We start from the raw sequence: 18,594 nt of genomic DNA on the forward strand, positions 1-18,594 counted from the left end.
GGGATTTTGTCTTAATAGCCACAATTTAATTTATTTGTATCTTCTTCATTGATCCAGGGGTACAATGAAGTAAAATCTGCTCTTGTTCCATAGTTTCTCACTCCAGTTGGTCTTTATCACTTGGATTGTTTATTGATGACATTAGTATTTGCACTACAAAATTGCATTTTTTTTTTTTTTTTTTGAATTTCCCTGTGCCTTTTTACCATGCATTCCTAGGATCCAGCCTCATCCACAGCCTCAGAGGCAGAGTCAGACACCAGAGAGGTGGAGCCTGCCACCATCAACTATAAACCCTCACCCCTGCAGATGAAAATAGGTGAGTCATTGCTTTAGATGCAGCGTGGCATGTTCTCTCACTGAATATACAAGTCTGATTCGGGGATGTTACATGACACCCAAATCGATGTAAATGTGCTCTGTCAGGTGTTAGCTCTGCGTACAAATCTGATCTGAAGTCTGGGGCGAATGTATCATTTAATCACACTGAGTACATCATTGTTTTCTTCGACTGTGTCTTTTTAATTTGTTGATCCTCGTTTCGTTCGGTAGATGCACTGTTCAATTTGCATCTGATTGCTTTGTAAATCTTATTTCCAAGTTATCCGAGTTCAGGATCTTGCTAAACAAATGCCTCCAAGGTGAGATGTAATAACATCTCTGGGCTGTTTAATGATCGGAAAATTGAGTCTGTGTTCATGAGCAGCAACAGCCCTTCAAGGTTCATTTCAGCTCCTTGGACAGAGTCCAGCAGCCAGATCGGAAAATCTGTATGTCAAACCTTAAGATTCTGGGTTGTTTTGTTTTTCTAGTGGCAGTTTGAAGCCAAACAACATTAAGAAACACCTACTAACACACTAACAAGACTGTTGCAACACAGGCTGAATAGCTAAAATGGGAATTATAAGTAATTTAGTCATATCTCTTGCTAAACGGCAGGGTTAAACCATCTTCACAACTACAGCTTGGGATTCAGTACTGCTGATGAGTTACTTGAAGGTTAAAATGTTGAAGGTAAATGCATATTGTTAAGAAAAGTGTCACAATCCTCAGTGCCTAGTGTTGAATGAATAAACATGTCAAAACAATGGTTCCAGAAACTACAGCCCTCGCTCATAGGTGGAGGTAATGTCTGGATAAAGCAAAGGGAATATAGGGAAAATCACACTTTATTTGGCAAAATAATGTGCTTTTTTGTGTGAAATAGTACCAAATACTTCTTTGTTACCACTGATGAGGACGTATTCCTTCCAGAGCCGACTCTGGGTAATATGGTGCTCCAGGCGAGAGTAAACTTTGGCAGGTCAGCACCTAGATTTTTCATAATAAGCTTTTTTGTTCTTTTTTATTATTTATTTAAAAGTAAACGTGTCAGGTAAATGTGAAGGATGGGTTGGAATGTATTAATCATATCTTTTAATTATTCATTTATTTTTTTATTTCACTTTAAGAATTGCATTTTTGCGCCCCTCCAGCAGATGAAGCCCCAGGCGACCGCCTGGTTTGCCTATGCCCAGAGCCGGCCCTGATTCCTTCTTAATCCTGTAGTGATTTTAACTGCAAGCTCCATCAAAAGATCATATAATACAAGAGCTTTAGTTAGGTAATTCATGTCAAAATTAAACAATATTAAGGAAAATATGCCAAAAAAAATACCCAAATAAGGAAGAAAATCCAATAAATGTGGTAGGAGATAATGTAAACACTGGACCGGAATCAACGACTTGACCCAATCCCCAATAATTGTGTTTTAATGTATAAAAAATTGTGCAAAAAAGTACTTCAAATGTGTGTATTTAAAAAAATAAATGTGCACTTATGTTGTTTATTGCTAATACATTAATTATGTTACCAGTATAAACATTTTCACTACAGGTACCCTTTAATTTTGAGACTTTAGCGTGCCAGGTGTAAACTGAGGTACCCAGAGAGAACTATGTCATTCTTAGGGAGAATGTGCAAACCCCAACTCAAGATCCCTCCCAATGTGATAGTTTGTCACTCAATGACTTCATTATTGGTAAAACTACATATTTTGTTAACATGCCTGACGCGTTGTTGGGCACATACAGTATCTGAAAATTACAGATTTTTAGTACGTTTTACAGACTTTTTGTGTTTCCTTGCATATACTGTGTTTTCAGATGATTATTTTTTTTAATAGTGGTTGGTCCCTTTCAGCTTTTGTGAAGAAAAAAAAGAATAAACCTTGTGTGCTAGTATAAATACTTAGCATGTGTTTGGCAGCCATTCAAAGCCCAGTCGTACGTTTGCTTTTGTATCTTTAATCACAGTAATCGGGTTTTTAAGATACATCACTTATAATTGTTTGGGATCAAATTTCTGCACGTTGTATAATTGTACACATTTTTGGGGTCATTTGTGTCTTATCTATAGAGAAACAGAGAGAGTTGGCCAGGAAGGGCTCATTGAAGAACAATGTTTCTGTAGGGAGTCCAGTTAACCAGCAGCCCAAGAAGAACAACGGCATGGTCAGAACACGGTAAGAGAATACTGACTGATCCTCAGTTTGGAGGAGAGAATTAAAGCTTTATACTCTGTTTTCAGCTGCATCATCTTTATTAAAATGTCTTCTTAAACTCTTATTTTCTGGAATGAACTCTTTTTGTAGGTAAATCCAGGTGTATTTAACAATAAAGAAAGCTGTGTCTCGTTGCTTGAAGATCAATGTTTATGTCCAGGCCTCAGTCTTTCTAAGTTTACATGCTTTCTCAGTGTGTTATGGACAAAAAAACACACATTCCATGTTTATATGTGTGTGTGAGCCCAATGATTTACTAGTTATTTGCCAAAGGAAACTGATGTCTGCTGAGGTATGTCACCATGCAGCCACCAGGGGGCACCCAAAGCCCAAGCGATAGATAGAATAGATAGAATCCACCTTTTCTTATGCTCAGAGGAGAAATTTACATTTGCAGCAACACAGAATAAGAGCAGAGAGTCAGAACAATAAATACTAACATATGATCATAGTGCAAAATGTAGGACATACAGGTACATAAATTAGAAAAACAAACGACAATTAAGGAATTGTGACGTATGTTGATTAAGAAGGGTTTGACTTGATCCCTCTCTCTTTTCATTTACCATCTGAGCCATTTTATTACCTAATGACACATCATTTCTTTCTGCTGCTGATCGTGTGTCATCTTTCGTGCAGGTTGGTAGTTCCCAATAAAGGCTATTCTTCCTTAGACCAGAGCCCTGATGAGAAGCCTTTAGTGGCCTTAGACACAGACAGGTAAACACCAGTGCATTCCCTTTTAGGTACTTGTTGTTTCTTAGGAACGCACCACAAATATTTCGTTAACACGTGTTTTTTTTCTCTCACAGCGATGATGACTTTGACATGTCTAGATATTCATCATCAGGATATTCCTCTGCCGAGGTGAGACGTGCATTCTGTCATATTTACAGTGTCATGTTCACACTTGATGGGGAGAAGTGTGAAATATTACTGCTGTTGTCATGGGTTGTTGCAGCCTAGGGATAAATGATGGGTGGTTGATTTTAAAGATAATAACCTCTGTTCATTTGTTAATGGCACCATGTTGTCAAAAATCAATATGGGACATATTAAAAGTTGTTTTTTTTTATATCATGGGTAGTTAACCCATATAAATGTAGTATATTGTTTATTTACAGTACATCCAAAGTAACACATTTGAGGAATACAAAGAGATTAATCTCTGTAGTTACCATTTACATTCATGACAAACCTCTAAAACAGGGTTTCTAAAATGGGGGTACACAATGGCACTACTGGGGGTACTTGAGAGAGACAGAGAGAGGAAAATTAAGAAAGGAAAAAATATGGGGTTTTATAATGTTAATTTTTTTTTGTTAAAATGACAATAATACTAAATATTATCAACTGATACAAAACGACAACAAAAGCACAAAAAATAAGAGAAAAATATGCTGAATAATAAAAAAGAACAAACGACAACAAAATACACAAAATGACAACAAAAACACACACACTAAGAGAGAAAAAAACACTTACTATTACCAGCAACACACAAAATGACAACAAAGACAATACATGAGAAAAAAACACACAAGATCACTGCAAAATACAGAAAAAATAACACAGAAACATACAAAACAACATAAGAAACCACCAATTGACACCAAAAACGCACACACTGAGAGAGAATATTTTAAATAATACCAACAACACACAAAGACGACAACAAATACACACAAAATAAGACAAAAATATACTGAATATTAAAAAGAACATACAAACAACAAAATGACACCAAAAATACACAAAATGACACAAAAAATACACAAAATGACACCCAAAATACATGAAATGACACAAAAACGCACAAAAAGATGAGATTATCTTCATTAAAACATGAAGTGTATTTGTCCCACGTTAGGAGGGAGATAATCGGAAATGATAAAATCTATAGAAATAAATCTATTCACGAGGCACGAAATACTGTTTTATTCCATGTATTTACAAAGTGAGACTCTTTCAAATGTGTGTTATCACTCATTCATTCTATCATTCTGCTCAATAGTGGTTGTTTCATAGTATTCTGAGCAAAATGTTGTAGTCAGACAAAGGGGATACTTGGATTCAAGAGTAAGAGAAAGGGGGTACTTAAGCCACAAACGTTTAAGAACCACTGCTCTAAAAGCTGTTATTTCCAGCCATTCTCTGTGGTAATGCTGGATCTTACTCAGCCAGGATTACTGTTGTAAAAAAAAAACAGGTTTTTCCTCACAGACCAATTTCTAAGATATTCTGTATCTGAGAGCTCAGAAAAGGAACCATTTTACATTTCTAAAATATTAATATTGAGTTTTGTCTGCAGGGATTGTTTACAATAGCCAGCATTGCCCTGCCTATCACTCTTCAGTAGATCAAAGGTTAAGCTGCAGTTTATCTGATGGGGCAAAATGTCAAACGTGGACAGATGGGAAAACATCCCCTTGTAGAGCCTCTGCCATTAGCAGAGAGACATCTTCCCTTTTACTCTACAGTAAACCAAATATAATAAAACGGCAACAAATGGATTAAATATACAGCCTGAAGCAATGGTCTAGGACAGAGATGGTCAACTTTTAGCACAGCAGGTGCTATAAGAATGTGATTGTTTGATCCAAGGGTCACATTATTAACATTAATTTCAGTTATTTATAATAATCATCAATCTGAGCTTTAATACAGGAAAAAACAAAGGGTTTTGTTTATTTTTGTTCTCATATCTATAATTTTAGGTATTTCATTTTTTGTCATTTTGTATATTATATTCTATATTTATATATTTTTGTTGTCATTTTGTTTTATATTCTCATTTTAAGTATTTTTGTTGTCATTTTATGTATTATATTCTTATTTTATGTATGTTTGTTGTCATTTTGTGTATTATATTCTCATTTTAAGTATTTTTGTTGTCATTCTGTGTATTATATTCTTATTTTATGTATGTCTGTTGTCATTTTGTGTTTTATATTCATATTTTATGTATGTTTGTTGTCATTTTGTGTTTTATATTCTTATTTTATGTATGTTTGTTGTCATTTTGTGTTTTATATTCTTATTTTATGTAAGTTTGTTGTCATTTTGTGTTTTATATTCTCATTTTAAGTATTTTGTTGTCATTTTTGTGTTGATATTCTCCTTTTAAGTATTTTTGTTGTCATTTTGTGTATTATATTCTCAATTTAGCCGGGATCACTTTAGTGAAATAGCTTCATTTAGCATGCATTTTAGATTTTGGCGGTCAGGCTCTGTTCTTGGTACCCTCTGCCATTCCAGCAGACACATGGAAAGGCATATACAGAGAGAGCGGTCAGCAGGACCCACTGGAACAGAAGCACAGGTGTTAGGTGGCAACAGAACACACTGTTTAATTAGATGGAGAGGAGGAGCTGGGGTGAGGGTGGGTTGCGAGGCGTTTACGGACGAAGCATGCAGAAGTAGGCGTGTTTGCAGTGGTTTAAATACAACGGCGTGACTTACTCTAAGCAATGGGAAGCACGGAACGAGATCAGCTGAATGATTAACTGATGAGAGAATTGCTACTGTCAGCTGGTGGGGCTGGCTAGCTTGACTTCCGTGCCTGCCTGAACTCACGCAATGCTCAATTTTAGGTATTTTTGATGTCATTTTAGAAGTTATTTACATGTTTATTTTGTTATTTTGTATATTTCTCTCTAACTTTCAGTGTTTTTGTTGTCATTTTGTGTATTTCTGGAGTCATTTTGTGCATTTACTAGTCTGGGGGTCGCACAAACTTAGGCAGAGGCCTGAATTTGGCCCCCTGGTCGCCAATTGCCCATGTTTACTCTAGTAAATTCAATGGTCAATTTGGGAATTAGAACACTTTGTCATGCTAGTTTATAATAATAATAATAATAATAATAATAATAATAATAATAATAATAATAATAATAATAATAAAAAATCCGTTTTATATAGTGCTTTTAAAGAAAACTCAGACGCTTTACAGGAAACAGAAGGAGTGAAGGAGATGAGTTAGTTGAATGCTTATGTGAACAGGTGGGTTTTTTTTTTAATTGTTTGTTTTTAACATCGGTTTGTTCTCCACTTTAAAAACCTTCTGTCAGGTCTTAGTCAGAATCACTTTCCTGCCGTTTATGCCAATGTCACACTAGCGTTGTACCAGGAAATGCATCTGACCACGCCACATGTTTTGTGTGTTTGCCTTTTAATCGTTAGCAAATCAATCAAGATCTCAACATTCAGCTGCTTAAAGATGGATACCGTCTGGACGAGATACCAGATGATGAAGATCTGGATCTGATCCCGCCCAAATCGGTCAACCCTACCTGCATGTGCTGCCAGGCCACCTCCTCCACCACTTGTCACATACAGTAACACCCCCCCCACCCCATCCCCCACCCCCCGCCCTCCTCCACCCATCCCTATTCGCTGTGAGTTTACTGCATCACCAGCTTGGTGACAGTACAGTATTGGTGGATTATTCCATAATGAAAGTTAAGTGCTATTGTCATTTTGATGAAATGAAAATGATAAAGGTATAGTAATTTTTGTTCAAAATCTAGAAGAAGTAGTGAAAGTGAATCCCAATAGAATAGTTATTGGTGGTTTCCTCCTATGGCAGGACGCACAGTGTGTACGAGAGCTATTCCACTGATGTTATTGTTATTATTATTAATATTAGACTGAAAATTATACAGCTGATGCCTGAAAATGGTCTAAAAGGAAACATTACCATTGCTGCTGATTTCACTGCTTTTTTACTTAGTTTTTTATTTTACTTAAAAGTTTATTTTTTCAACTATGAACAGTCAGACTACTGTGTGTCAAATATGTGAGAAATGTGGACATATACTCTATTTGGACCACAAATAGAGTATATATTGCCCTTTTTTTGTGTGTGTACTATAAAATATGATGTAGCACTGAATGGCAGTCTTTGCATTGTAAACACACACTTTAATCTACTGGATTGAGATTCCTGAATGTACCAATATTCACGGGCGACCGTGGATCAGGTGGTAGTGGGTCGTCTTCTGATCGAGAGGTTGGGGGTTCGATCCCAGTACCTGACTATGTGTCGAAGTGTCCTTGGGCAAGACACTGAACCCTAAGTTGCTCCCAGTGGTCGACTAGCGCCTTGCATGGCAGTCCTGTCCCATTGGTGTGTGAATGTGAGAGTGATTGGGTGAATGAGCTGATATTTAAAGCGCTTTGAGACTGCTTCAGTGTGGTTATAAAGCGCTATATAAAATCAAGTCCATTTACCAGTCCATTTACCAATATGAATGACTGAAACTGTCCGAGGCTGATGAGAGGAATGGAGACGATTACAATGAAAGCACACACACACACACACACACACTAGTTGTACGTCTGAATCTTGGTTTCTGTCGTGCTGCATTTGTGGCTCTGCCATCACACGCATTGATTTAAGTTTGCACATTGTTTTTTACTTTAACCTACATCTGTGCATCGTTTCCAGCACTGCAGAGAATTGACATTTCAACAATAAACCGATAAAAATAAAAAGTGTGTCACTGCCAGGCTTGAGGTCAATTACATTTTTCAGTTAGAATTGCGTTTTCAATTACTCATGTTCAAATACGATTCAATTACGATTACAATGACCAGCATTTTTCCAATTACAATTTTTTTTTTTTTTTATCCTCAGAAAGTCAATAACAATTACGTTCTCAATGATTAAAGTTCAATGACAATTAATCACAATTACTGAGCCTGAAATAAAAAAAAACCTAATAAAAGTTAACCTTCCTCTTGTGTTAGCTTTCTGTTGGCATCACTCACGATAATGGGTCCTAAATCAGCAGTAAAATACATTAAAAACAAATAGTGGTGTCCCGATCCGATATCGGTTCCGATATCAGCCTGAAAATAAATATCGGATTAAAAATTCAGATTTTTTTTTTTTTGCAATTCATTTTTTATTTATTTTATTCAATTGTAGAATACTGTACATATTACGTTGAAGGTTAAAATGTATGTAACCAATAGGTTAATAAGAAATGGGTCAGTTTTTCTCATACCTACTGTTGCTGACTATTGTTCTCTGTTTGAGTGACATCACTTGATCAAGCCTTTTATAACATTCCACACTACAATTTTTTTTTTTTTTTTTTTTTATTAAAAAAAGAATAAATAAAAAGTAATAAAAGTATGTACGAATCATGCTGATATCGTATCTGATCAATATCTGTATCGGCCGATACTCAAGGCTGCAATATCGGTATCATATCGGAAATGAAAAAGTTGTATCGGGACATCCCTAAAAACAAAATGAGTATCATCTCATTTATTTCCTATCTATCGGTTACCTTGTTATGCTTCCTAATCAATAAAAACATAGTTTTAATATTTTTGGCATGGGCGTCTGAGACTTTTTTTTCTGTCGATTTACATATTTTCATTAAATGGTAAAAGTGGGAAAGCTTGATATGAAACATATTTTAATAATAACTACATGTGAAGAACTGTACATGGTTCCCGTTTTGTGTAAAATTATAATTGCAATTTTTGAGAATTTTCATGGTAATTACAAAGTAAATCATCTGAACTCAATTACATTTTACAATTACGACGGCAACAGATTTTTTAGATTACAATTGTAATTATGCCATAATGTAGATAATTATGAATTATGAAATTACAATTATAACTGACCCCAACCCTGGTCACTGCACTGATCCTGTGTTCTTGACCCTGTATTAATAAATCCAAAGGTAATGGAGGATGCTTTCATTTTTCACTGAGTCATAATTTCAGTCAACATCCCAGAACTTTTCACTTTCAGACAATAACGCACAGCAATGGACAGGTCAACGTCAAATGCGATGCTATCTGCTTTTTCTATAGATCAATAGAAGCTAAGCTACGTTTCATCGTCAATAGCAACTTAAAGGATTGTAGACTTGGAGCTGTCAAATCTTTGTGCTGCCCTCCTCATCTGTTCTCTAATCCAGTTATTTATCAGATTATGCCTTAAGTATGGAGATGTTACCGAGATGTATTTAATGTCGTCTTAAATCTGTTTCGAGAACATTTACTGCATATGAAATTGCTTTCTTTTAATGTTTTCCTTGTAAACACTTCTTTTGCAGTATTTCACAATGTTATTGTCATGTGCTGAGTATTAAGAAATTAAACACTAACAAAAGAAGCACTAGATGTTGATCTGATCGTTTTTCTTTCTTTACATCATTGTAATTATGGATAATTTTATAAATAACCATGAAATATTAACTTAAATAACTTTTAGCAGTACAAAAACTGTTTTTAATGTTTACTATTTTTTAAATTCAAACAAACCATAACAAGATTATGGTAACAGCCATAATCTTAAAATAAATGTTTTGCAACACCAAATTACTCCAAAATAACGGATGCACACACTTGTGGTATTTGGAAGCCATCGACAAAGTTTCAGGTCAAACTCATACCGTGTCTGGGAGAAATTCGCTCCACACACACACACACACACACATACACGCACGCACGCAGACTTTTGCTGCTTTATAGATAGATAGCTAGATGTCGAGTCCACCTTTTGGAAAAAAATACAAGAGTCAAACTCTTTACAAATAAACAACATTTTTAATGTTAAAAGCATAGAGCAGTAATTATTACACATCTGCATGTATTGAATTAACATTGGGCTTGCATTGTCAGTCCCTGATTACATTACAGTACAATCAGAAGTTGGAGCTTTAATCGTGAAAGGCACCAGTATTTAATCAGTTAAATATTAAACCAAACAAGAAAAACAGCTTCACTCCTGCATAATATTGGAGTTTTTATATCCAACAAGGTGAACAACACCCACACTGCTTCAAAGCTTTATCTGACTTGTATTTAAAAAATAAAATAAAAAAAAGAAAACCGATAACGTGAGTAATGAAATTAATGAATGACAAATTAACATCATTACACAAATAAAAAAGAGAATACCTGATATAATATTAAAAAATTGTACCACAGAAATCGATGCAAGCATGCCACATCATGACAGAATTTATTCATTCACAACCAAAGAAAAAAGGGAGTGGCCTCACAAACACAAACAGCTTCCCTTATACTACTAGGGGCGCAGCACACACAGCCCATACATAAGACTATATTCATAAGAAATGAAGTCTTGACATTAAACAGAAATAAGTTTCCAAGTGTTGGCTTAGTCGATGGTCAATGATGAACTGAACTGTTCTCCATCAGGTAGTGTTTCCCATTGTCACGGGTGAAAGAAAGGCACTGTTGTTTATGACTAAACCTGTCTTTTTGTGGTCGTGGATTAGAATTTCAACACTGAGGAAAGCGTAAACTTACTACTTTCAAACTTCAAATCAGACAAAAAGGAAAATCTTCACAAAGATTTCTGTTCAATAAATCGATAAAATGAGCTCATAAAATAGCATGTCGGTGCATTTATTTGCAAGCATTATCCTTGTAAGTCCCAACACCCTTTTTGAACCGAGAGCACATCTGGGAACATCTGTTATCCACAGCTAGATACAGGAAAATAAACATCTACGCTCTGATTCCTCTAATACTGACATTCAACCTCTAATACCAACTCACTATGCTACATCATTATTCATCTTAAAGTTAATTATTATAATTATCTATTTACATGGTGATTCTACTATAGGGTACATTCACCTTTCTGGTATTTAAAAAAAAAACTAAACTACATTTGTAAGTTTGATCTGTCAACTAGTGATATTTTAATCAAAAAATAATGTAATGCATTACATCCATGTGTCATTTTTATAAGTTGTGTTCTTCTTGTTGCTGTTGTTTGCATATCAAGTTTGCAAACACACATAGTGTTAAATCATACATGTTCTCTAGGAAAAAAAGTCCAGGATAGTAAGAGAGATAATAATAACCAATAGGAACTTAACACGAAACTTCCTGCTCGATCATGAATAGTTTTAAATAAATATCATTAACCTCAGGCACCGAGACAAGAAGTTCCTGTTTGGCCACAGTCAGGTTTAAACTGTTTCTACTGTGTGTGTGTGTGTGTAGTTGAGTTGTCTGACATGATGAGATCTGTCTAAGCTAAGCTACACACACCACTTCTGTGGGAAGTATTTATTTACTTCAGTGTCTACTGTGTGTAGCTCGGTGTGTGTGTGTGTGTGTGTGTGTGTGTGTGTGTGTGTGTGTGTGTGTGTGTGTGTGTGTGTGTCACACCCCTGCAGGGCTCCAGTCTCCTGAATCAGAAGAGGACACGGACATGGAGCAGCGGCGTCTCCTGGCCATACTGGATCCCAGGAGCATGCTGGGATGGAACCCTGCGTGTCGCCGTGCATGTTTGGTCAGGTGGTCACTCCTCATGAAGCACTTATCACACAGTGGGCAGTTGAAGCGTTTCTCTCCTGTGTGGGTGCGGTAGTGACGCGTCAGCTCATCAGATCTGGAGAACTTCTTGCCACATTCGGGCCACGTGCACTCAAAGGGGCGCTCGCCTGAAGAATAGACATACGGACATTATGGAAAATACCTATGATTGAATATAAATTCACCTCCCTCAAAATAAATCTCTTTTTTTACTATTTCAATTAGGGGTGTCCCGATACAACTTCTTCATTTCCGATATGATACCGACATTGATCCAATATCAGCATGAATCATACATACTTTTTTTTTTTTATTAAAAAAAATAACTTATTTTGTCGTGTGGAATGTTATAAAAGGCTTGATCATGTGATGTCACTCAAACAGAGAACAATAGTCAGCAACAGTAGGTATGAGAAAAACTGACCCATTTATTATTAACCTATTGGTTACATACATTTTCACATTTAACATAATATCGTATTCTACAATTGAATAAAATAAATTGGGCAAAAAAAAAAAAAAAGTTAATTCAGAAATTTGAATCTGGTGGCCGATATTCGGCTGATATCGGATCGGAACACCCCTAATTTCAATAGGGAATTGCTTACTTATTGTTTTATGACTTTGATAACAGAAAAGGCCACTAAAGTTGTTTAGACTATAAGGGTGTCCTGATCTGGTACTGATATCGGTCCCATATCAGCTAAAAACCTCAACCAAGTATCGTTTTTTATCGGCCTGCATCTAAAACACATTATTGTATTATAGGGCTGCACGATTATGGCCAAAATGATAATCACGATTATAATCACAATTCTTTATCATGTTTGTTACACTACTTTTAAACAATATGTACAGTTTACAGTGCAATTAAGCTTTAAATAGGAATCCTACTTAAAAATAAATAAATTTAACAATGTAAGTACAATAAAATGCACCAAAGGCTAATGAAATAAATACATTATTACAAAGTGCAGAGCCCGTATTTTAAATGTAAATATTGCTGACGATCAGATCTTTTTTAATCGTTTCAACCAAAACCGTGATCACGAATAAAATGTGATTAATTGTGCAGCCCTATTTCAGGCTATTCTAATTTATTTTATTCAATTGTAGAATAATATTATGTTTAGGGTTAAAATGTATGCAACCCATTGGTTAATAATAAATAGGTCAGTTTTTCTCATACCTACTGTTGCTGACTATTGTTCTCTGAGTTCTATAACTTCAATAACTTTTCTAACATTCTACATCACAAAATAAGTAATAAAAGTGTGTATGATTTGTGCTGATATCGGATCAGATCGATAACGATATTGGCCTAAATAATATAATTTACATATCGTATCGAAAGTTTAAAAAAGCAGCATCGGGGCAACTTTATATTATTATTATTAATAGCCATATTTATTATTAATATATTAATAATAATCTGAGAATTGACCAGTAAGGTACCTTCTTCTTTCTACTAGATGACATCAGTAATGACACAATGTCTGCCTATTTAAACAATCAATGTAATAAATGTAATTCTCTGGTTCCCTGTGATTACGTTCATCACATAGCGTAGGTGGCGGAATGTGACTGTACTACTTTAAAAAAATAAAACAACTTGAGCGTGACTAATCTTGTGCAGCCTTTGTGTTGTAGTCAGCGTGCGGTAAAACGGAGTCGGTAAACTCCTAAGAATGTCATTTTAAAATGTAATGATTGTTGCTTACCGGAACTGTTGCTTATAGTAACTGTGACGCATTTCTTTTGGTCACTTTAAAACATTGTTACGACTCGTGTAATCATGTAATCATCAGCCATTTTTATATTTAATCTACCTCTTATTTGCAATCTGGTTACAGTATTTATTTTTTCATCTGTATTTTTGTGGTAAATAAAGTTTGTTGTAAAAATCATATTTATCATTATTATTATTATTATTATACAGTTACTGGAGCAGATTAGGGCCAATTTTGAGGGAGAAAATAATGTTGGGTAAATCAAGATTAAAGTTGAAATGTCAAGATTAAAGTTCAAATGTCAAGATTAAAGTTGAAATGTCAAGAATAAAGTTGAAATGTGATGTCGCGATTAAAGTCAAAAAGACAAGAATTGGCCCTAGTCAGCTTCCATAGATTTGACTTTATTAGCAAACCATCCACTTTTATCACGATGTTGTATTTTGAGTATATTTTCTAAATTTCGATTCTAATCTCATCTTTTCGTCTTCAATCTTGACAAAATATTTCAACTTTATTCTCAAAATATCTACTTTAATGAGTTTAATCTCGACTTTATCCTTGATTTGATCAAAATTATTTAATCCACATCTGTGATATAGTAAACTATCCTGATGCAACTTTTTTCTATTCACAGATGGAGGAAATACTCAATATTAATTACCTCTAAAAGCTTCACTAACTAAGATGCAAAGCATTCAATAACAAACCTATAACCAAATATTATGGTTGTTTTTCCCCTTTGTTATTTTACTTTTACTCAGTTTAATCATTCTGAGAGCCAGTTTAGATGTTTTGATGTTCTACTCAACTGATGGATATTTGAGTATACTAAAAATACACTAATAAAAAAAAAAAGTCATAGTTAGGAGACTGTGTGTGTGTGTGTGAGAATACTTCTTGAAATAATGCAGTAGAAAGATAAGCAGAGATAATATGGTAAATCATACTAGGACAGATTAGTTTGTATAAACACACACAGTAACTTCCAGGAATGAAAGGGGACATGATTTAGAAATGCTGAGTAAAGAGAACACACCTCTGTGAGCTCAACGTAAACGGAAAGTCTGTACTGCTCCATTGCGTAATGTGTTTATTATCTGGTTCACTGAATACTTCAGGTCTTTTAAATTGATCAGACAAAACACCAAAAAGAAAAGCCTCCAAAATGTATAAAGAAATGAAAATGTCCTTGCTTTTTTGAGTGGTCACTGCCTTGCATGTGTCTTTTCTGGTTCTGTCAGTATTTTGCTTTAATATTGTCAATTACAATTAGCGGTAGGAACCTCTGGGTACCTCACGATACAATACGATACAAAGCTCACAATAACGATTATCTCACAATATGACGATACTGCGATTATTAATATATTGGTCAGAAATCAATCTTTAAAAAAGTTTTAATCGAGGGGTATACTGACACAAAAAAGGCTCAGTCGCCCACACCAAAAATATTAATACCTATATTTTCATTGATTAGGAAGCCTCACAAGTCAACCAATAGATGGAAAATAAATTAGATGATAGATATTTGTTTTAAGTCTATTTTATAGCTGATTTAGCACCCGTTATCATAACAGATGCTAACAGAAAGTTAACACAAGAGGAAGGTTAACTTTTATTAGGTTATTTATATTTATTTCAGGCTCAGTAATTGTGAATAATTGTCATTAAACTTAAGTAATTGAGGGTATAATTGTAATTGACTTTCTGAGGATAAAAAAATTATTGGAATTTAATTGTAACTGAAAATTTTAATTGACCCCAACCGTGGTATATGTATTATTACTGCATAATAAAACAATACAAAATGTTTATATTAAAAAATAATTTTAAATAATTAAAAAAAAAAAACACACACACAAACTGCGAGCTCAAAAAGAAGAAAAAAAAAAAAACCAGCATGGCTTCCCCCGGTCTCCCTCCCACGTGCTCCGCTCAGCCACATGTCTGCTCTTGTTTACAACCCGGCGCGAGTGGGCGGAGGCGGTGACGTATGAGGAAGTAGCGGTGCAGGGATGGGTTATCTACGGATAAGTACTCGTGGGGACGTCAGTGTCGCAGTGACCTGGATGACAATCACGAGTCAATGTTGGGACACTTTAGTATGCCACGGTTTTAGCTCGGCACGCTACGGACATGTCTGTCAACAACTGACTCATTTACGTCATCCATGGTATTTAGCGGCTGAGAGCCCATCTAACAGCCCAGGATGAATAGCAACACGTCATTAGCCCGTAATGCATCACTAATGCGGGCGGAGGCACGTGGTGTCCACTCAGCGTGGGGGAACCTCTGCTACAGACATGGACATGTAATGTAACACTCAGTGTGCACATACAAACAAGTGTAAAGAAAGCCAGGGTACTATGGTCAATAGAATGCTATTGAGCAATATATGGCTTTATACAGATGATTCTAGATTAAGTGGAGCATTTTGTTGTCCAATCTGCGTCAGAATGAAGTGGCGCAGTGATATTATGTTATGTTGCCCTCGGCACAAACCAACCCCGTCACTTGTTCGTAGGCGTGTCAAAAACATCTCCACTTACCGGTGTGAACCCTGAGATGGGCTTTGAGGTGGGATGACTTTCCGTACATCTTCCCACAGCCGTTAAACGGACAGCAGTGTCGTTTCTCCGGGGACTCCTCCCGGGGGCCCTCCGCCGCCCTCTTGCTTCGCGGTTGTTTGGGAACCATCACCGCGTTCAACCTGCAACTGGCCCGCTCCACCTCCTGCTCGGCGGCATCACTGCCCCCCTGACATCTGCCGTCTCCTGCGCTGATGGCAGTGGGGTTACACTTGTTTAAGTCCAATAAAATCATTGCCACCATGAGCAAAGCCCTGTTCTCTGGTGTCTCTTTCACCATGTCCTCTGTCCGTCCCACGCAGTCCGCAGAGACCTCAACCTCCGACATTGTGAGCCCGGGGTTTAATCAGCTTAATTTGATACAAATACTGTCAGTATATCCTATTACAATGATCCAGGTGGAGTGGAGCAGTCAGGGACGTGTCCTCCTGTAGACCATGCGGTTAATCATCCACACGTGTTGTCTTCAATGTGACATAGACTGCGTTTTCTCCTGGCAGCTGCAGCAGGGCGGATAAATAATCTCCCCCCTCAAAGATAGAGATGGTCGTCCTCCGACTCTTCCTCCTCCTTCACCTCATAACACCTCTTTTCTCAATACCGGATCAATAAAGCACACGGTTCACCGACGGAGCAGCTCCGTCTGTGTTCATTGGGTGTGTCGGTGTCGGTGTGTCGCCACTCGTGCGTTAACTAGTCCTCTTTCTAGAGCAGCACTTCTTCCAACTCCAAGAAACAATTTCGCGGAATCCCGCCGTGTCATAGTGACCTCGGCCTGTGATTGGCTCAGATAAAACGTGACTCTCCTTTTTGGAAGTGCCCATTGACCAAAGTGATTGACAAGCTGCCAAACCAATCACAGGTCGAGGCTGGAGAAAAATAAGTCAAAGTTGGCTGATGCTACCTTCAAGTACTCATTTAGAGTGGGAAAATATAGACTCACCAGTACCATACTGATATATATCCAGAGGTATAAAGAGTACTGATATATTCTACTCAAGTAGAAGTACTGTTACTTAATTGAAACTGTACTCAAGTATAATAAGAAGTAAATTATACATAAATTACTCAAGTACAAGTAAAATGTAACTCAATTAAATAGTACTCAAAGTAAAAGTTAAGTTTCTTTCACTTCACACGTTTATTTTTGGCAGTAAATCTTGCCACGGTTCCCTTCTGCACAATTGGAACTTAATTTATTTTCCACAAAGGCATCTGAATAAAATAAAAGGTTTGTCAAAATGTAGAATTCACCTTCAAATAAAAAAATAACACCAATTAATTGAATTCAAAATTCAAATAAAAAAAAACAAAACAAAAATCAGGAGTATAGCTACATTTCTGAACTTTAAAAACATAGAAAATAACCGGCGTGGTGCAATATGTTTAATCTGACTGGTCGGCTATGATGTGATGCATTTGATTGATGTCTGGCCATTACATTTTTTGTTGTTGTACAATGTCTGTTGATCATTTAAAATAAATAAATAATAATTTACTCAATTTGAAATGTAACAAATTACTTCATTACTTTTAAAACATACTTAAGTACAAGCAAAATTACTGACATAGAAATATACTTAAAAAATATAGATATACCCATAATAACAAATCAATTACAGTAATGTGAGTACATGTAATCCATTACATTTATTAAAATCGGATACTGGACGGACTGGTTTAGAGGCAGCTCTATGAAAACAACATGTATTATGGTCAATGTTCTTCATGTGTAGAAGGACAATGGCAGCTGTATATTTAACGAGGTGTAGTTATCTAACTGTACTGACCTGTCAGAACAGCTTATAGTCCAACCTGCTAAAAATAAAAACATGAACAAGTCCTTTAGTGCTTTATGGTCATGAACTTTGGGTCATGACCGAAAACAGCAAGATCTCAGATACAAGCGGCTGAAATAAGTTTCCTCTGCAGGAAGGCAGCTAGCTCTGTAGAGCAGGGGCGTCCAATTCAGTTCAGTTCAGGGGCCAAACACAGAGCGGTTTCTATCAAAGTGGGCTGCAGATTTTAGGTGTGAAAACAAGTTTTTTTTTTTTTTAAATTACAAATGCATGTGCCCTGGTTTGCACCTCCACATATAAATTATATGTAAGACACCAACAATATCTAATGTGGCACAATCAAAAATACACACACATCCCTTTGAAAGCAGTGTGCTGGATCAAAAAAGCCAACCGATGCAATGAAAAAAAGTCTGCACAACTGCGTAGTTAGCTCCCAATTTTAATTTAACTTACACCAAAAAACGTGATGTTTTGGGCTGGACGCCTGATGTCTGATGAAGGGTGTTCAGCCCGAAACCTCATGTTTTTTGGTGTAAGTTAGATTAAAATTGGGAGCTAACTACACAGTTGTGCGTACTTTTTTCCATTGCACCAACAATAACTAT

The 18,594-nt window shown here is 36.0% G+C and overlaps 2 protein-coding genes across 2 annotated transcripts in view; one reads left to right on the forward strand and one right to left on the reverse strand.

Annotated features, from left to right (window-relative positions):
• Positions 1-7,637, forward strand: part of fam219ab (family with sequence similarity 219 member Ab) — a 9,454-nt gene extending 1,817 nt beyond the window's left edge. The window contains exons 2-6 of the mRNA XM_028458563.1: positions 220-319; positions 2,398-2,503; positions 3,182-3,262; positions 3,355-3,409; positions 6,725-7,637. Of these exons, the coding sequence (XP_028314364.1) occupies positions 220-319; positions 2,398-2,503; positions 3,182-3,262; positions 3,355-3,409; positions 6,725-6,883 (501 nt within the window). The 3' untranslated portion in view covers positions 6,884-7,637. The remainder of the gene's footprint in view (positions 1-219; positions 320-2,397; positions 2,504-3,181; positions 3,263-3,354; positions 3,410-6,724) is intronic.
• A 3,867-nt stretch (positions 7,638-11,504) lies between these two features.
• klf9 (Kruppel like factor 9) lies at positions 11,505-16,933 on the reverse strand. The gene is made up of 2 exons (XM_028458388.1): positions 16,149-16,933; positions 11,505-11,994 (listed from the first exon to the last, which is right to left on the reverse strand). The coding sequence occupies exons 1-2, from the start codon at positions 16,513-16,515 to the stop codon at positions 11,714-11,716; spliced, it is 648 nt and encodes a 215-aa protein (XP_028314189.1). The 5' UTR covers positions 16,516-16,933; the 3' UTR covers positions 11,505-11,713.
• Positions 16,934-18,594: the final 1,661 nt, after the last annotated feature.

This window comes from Gouania willdenowi, chromosome 9, assembly GCF_900634775.1.
Source record: "Gouania willdenowi chromosome 9, fGouWil2.1, whole genome shotgun sequence".
In the NCBI taxonomy this organism is placed as follows: Eukaryota; Metazoa; Chordata; class Actinopteri; order Blenniiformes; family Gobiesocidae; genus Gouania; species Gouania willdenowi.

Bases quoted from the DNA above. Each gene is read 5' to 3' on its own strand.
- klf9 (XM_028458388.1), bottom strand. From the start codon at position 16,515: ATGTCGGAGGTTGAGGTCTCTGCGGACTGCGTGGGACGGACAGAGGAC. The intron at 11,995-16,148 runs GTAAGTGGAGAT...TCTATTCTTCAG, and splicing joins CCATCTCAGGGTTCACACCG to GCGAGCGCCCCTTTGAGTGC.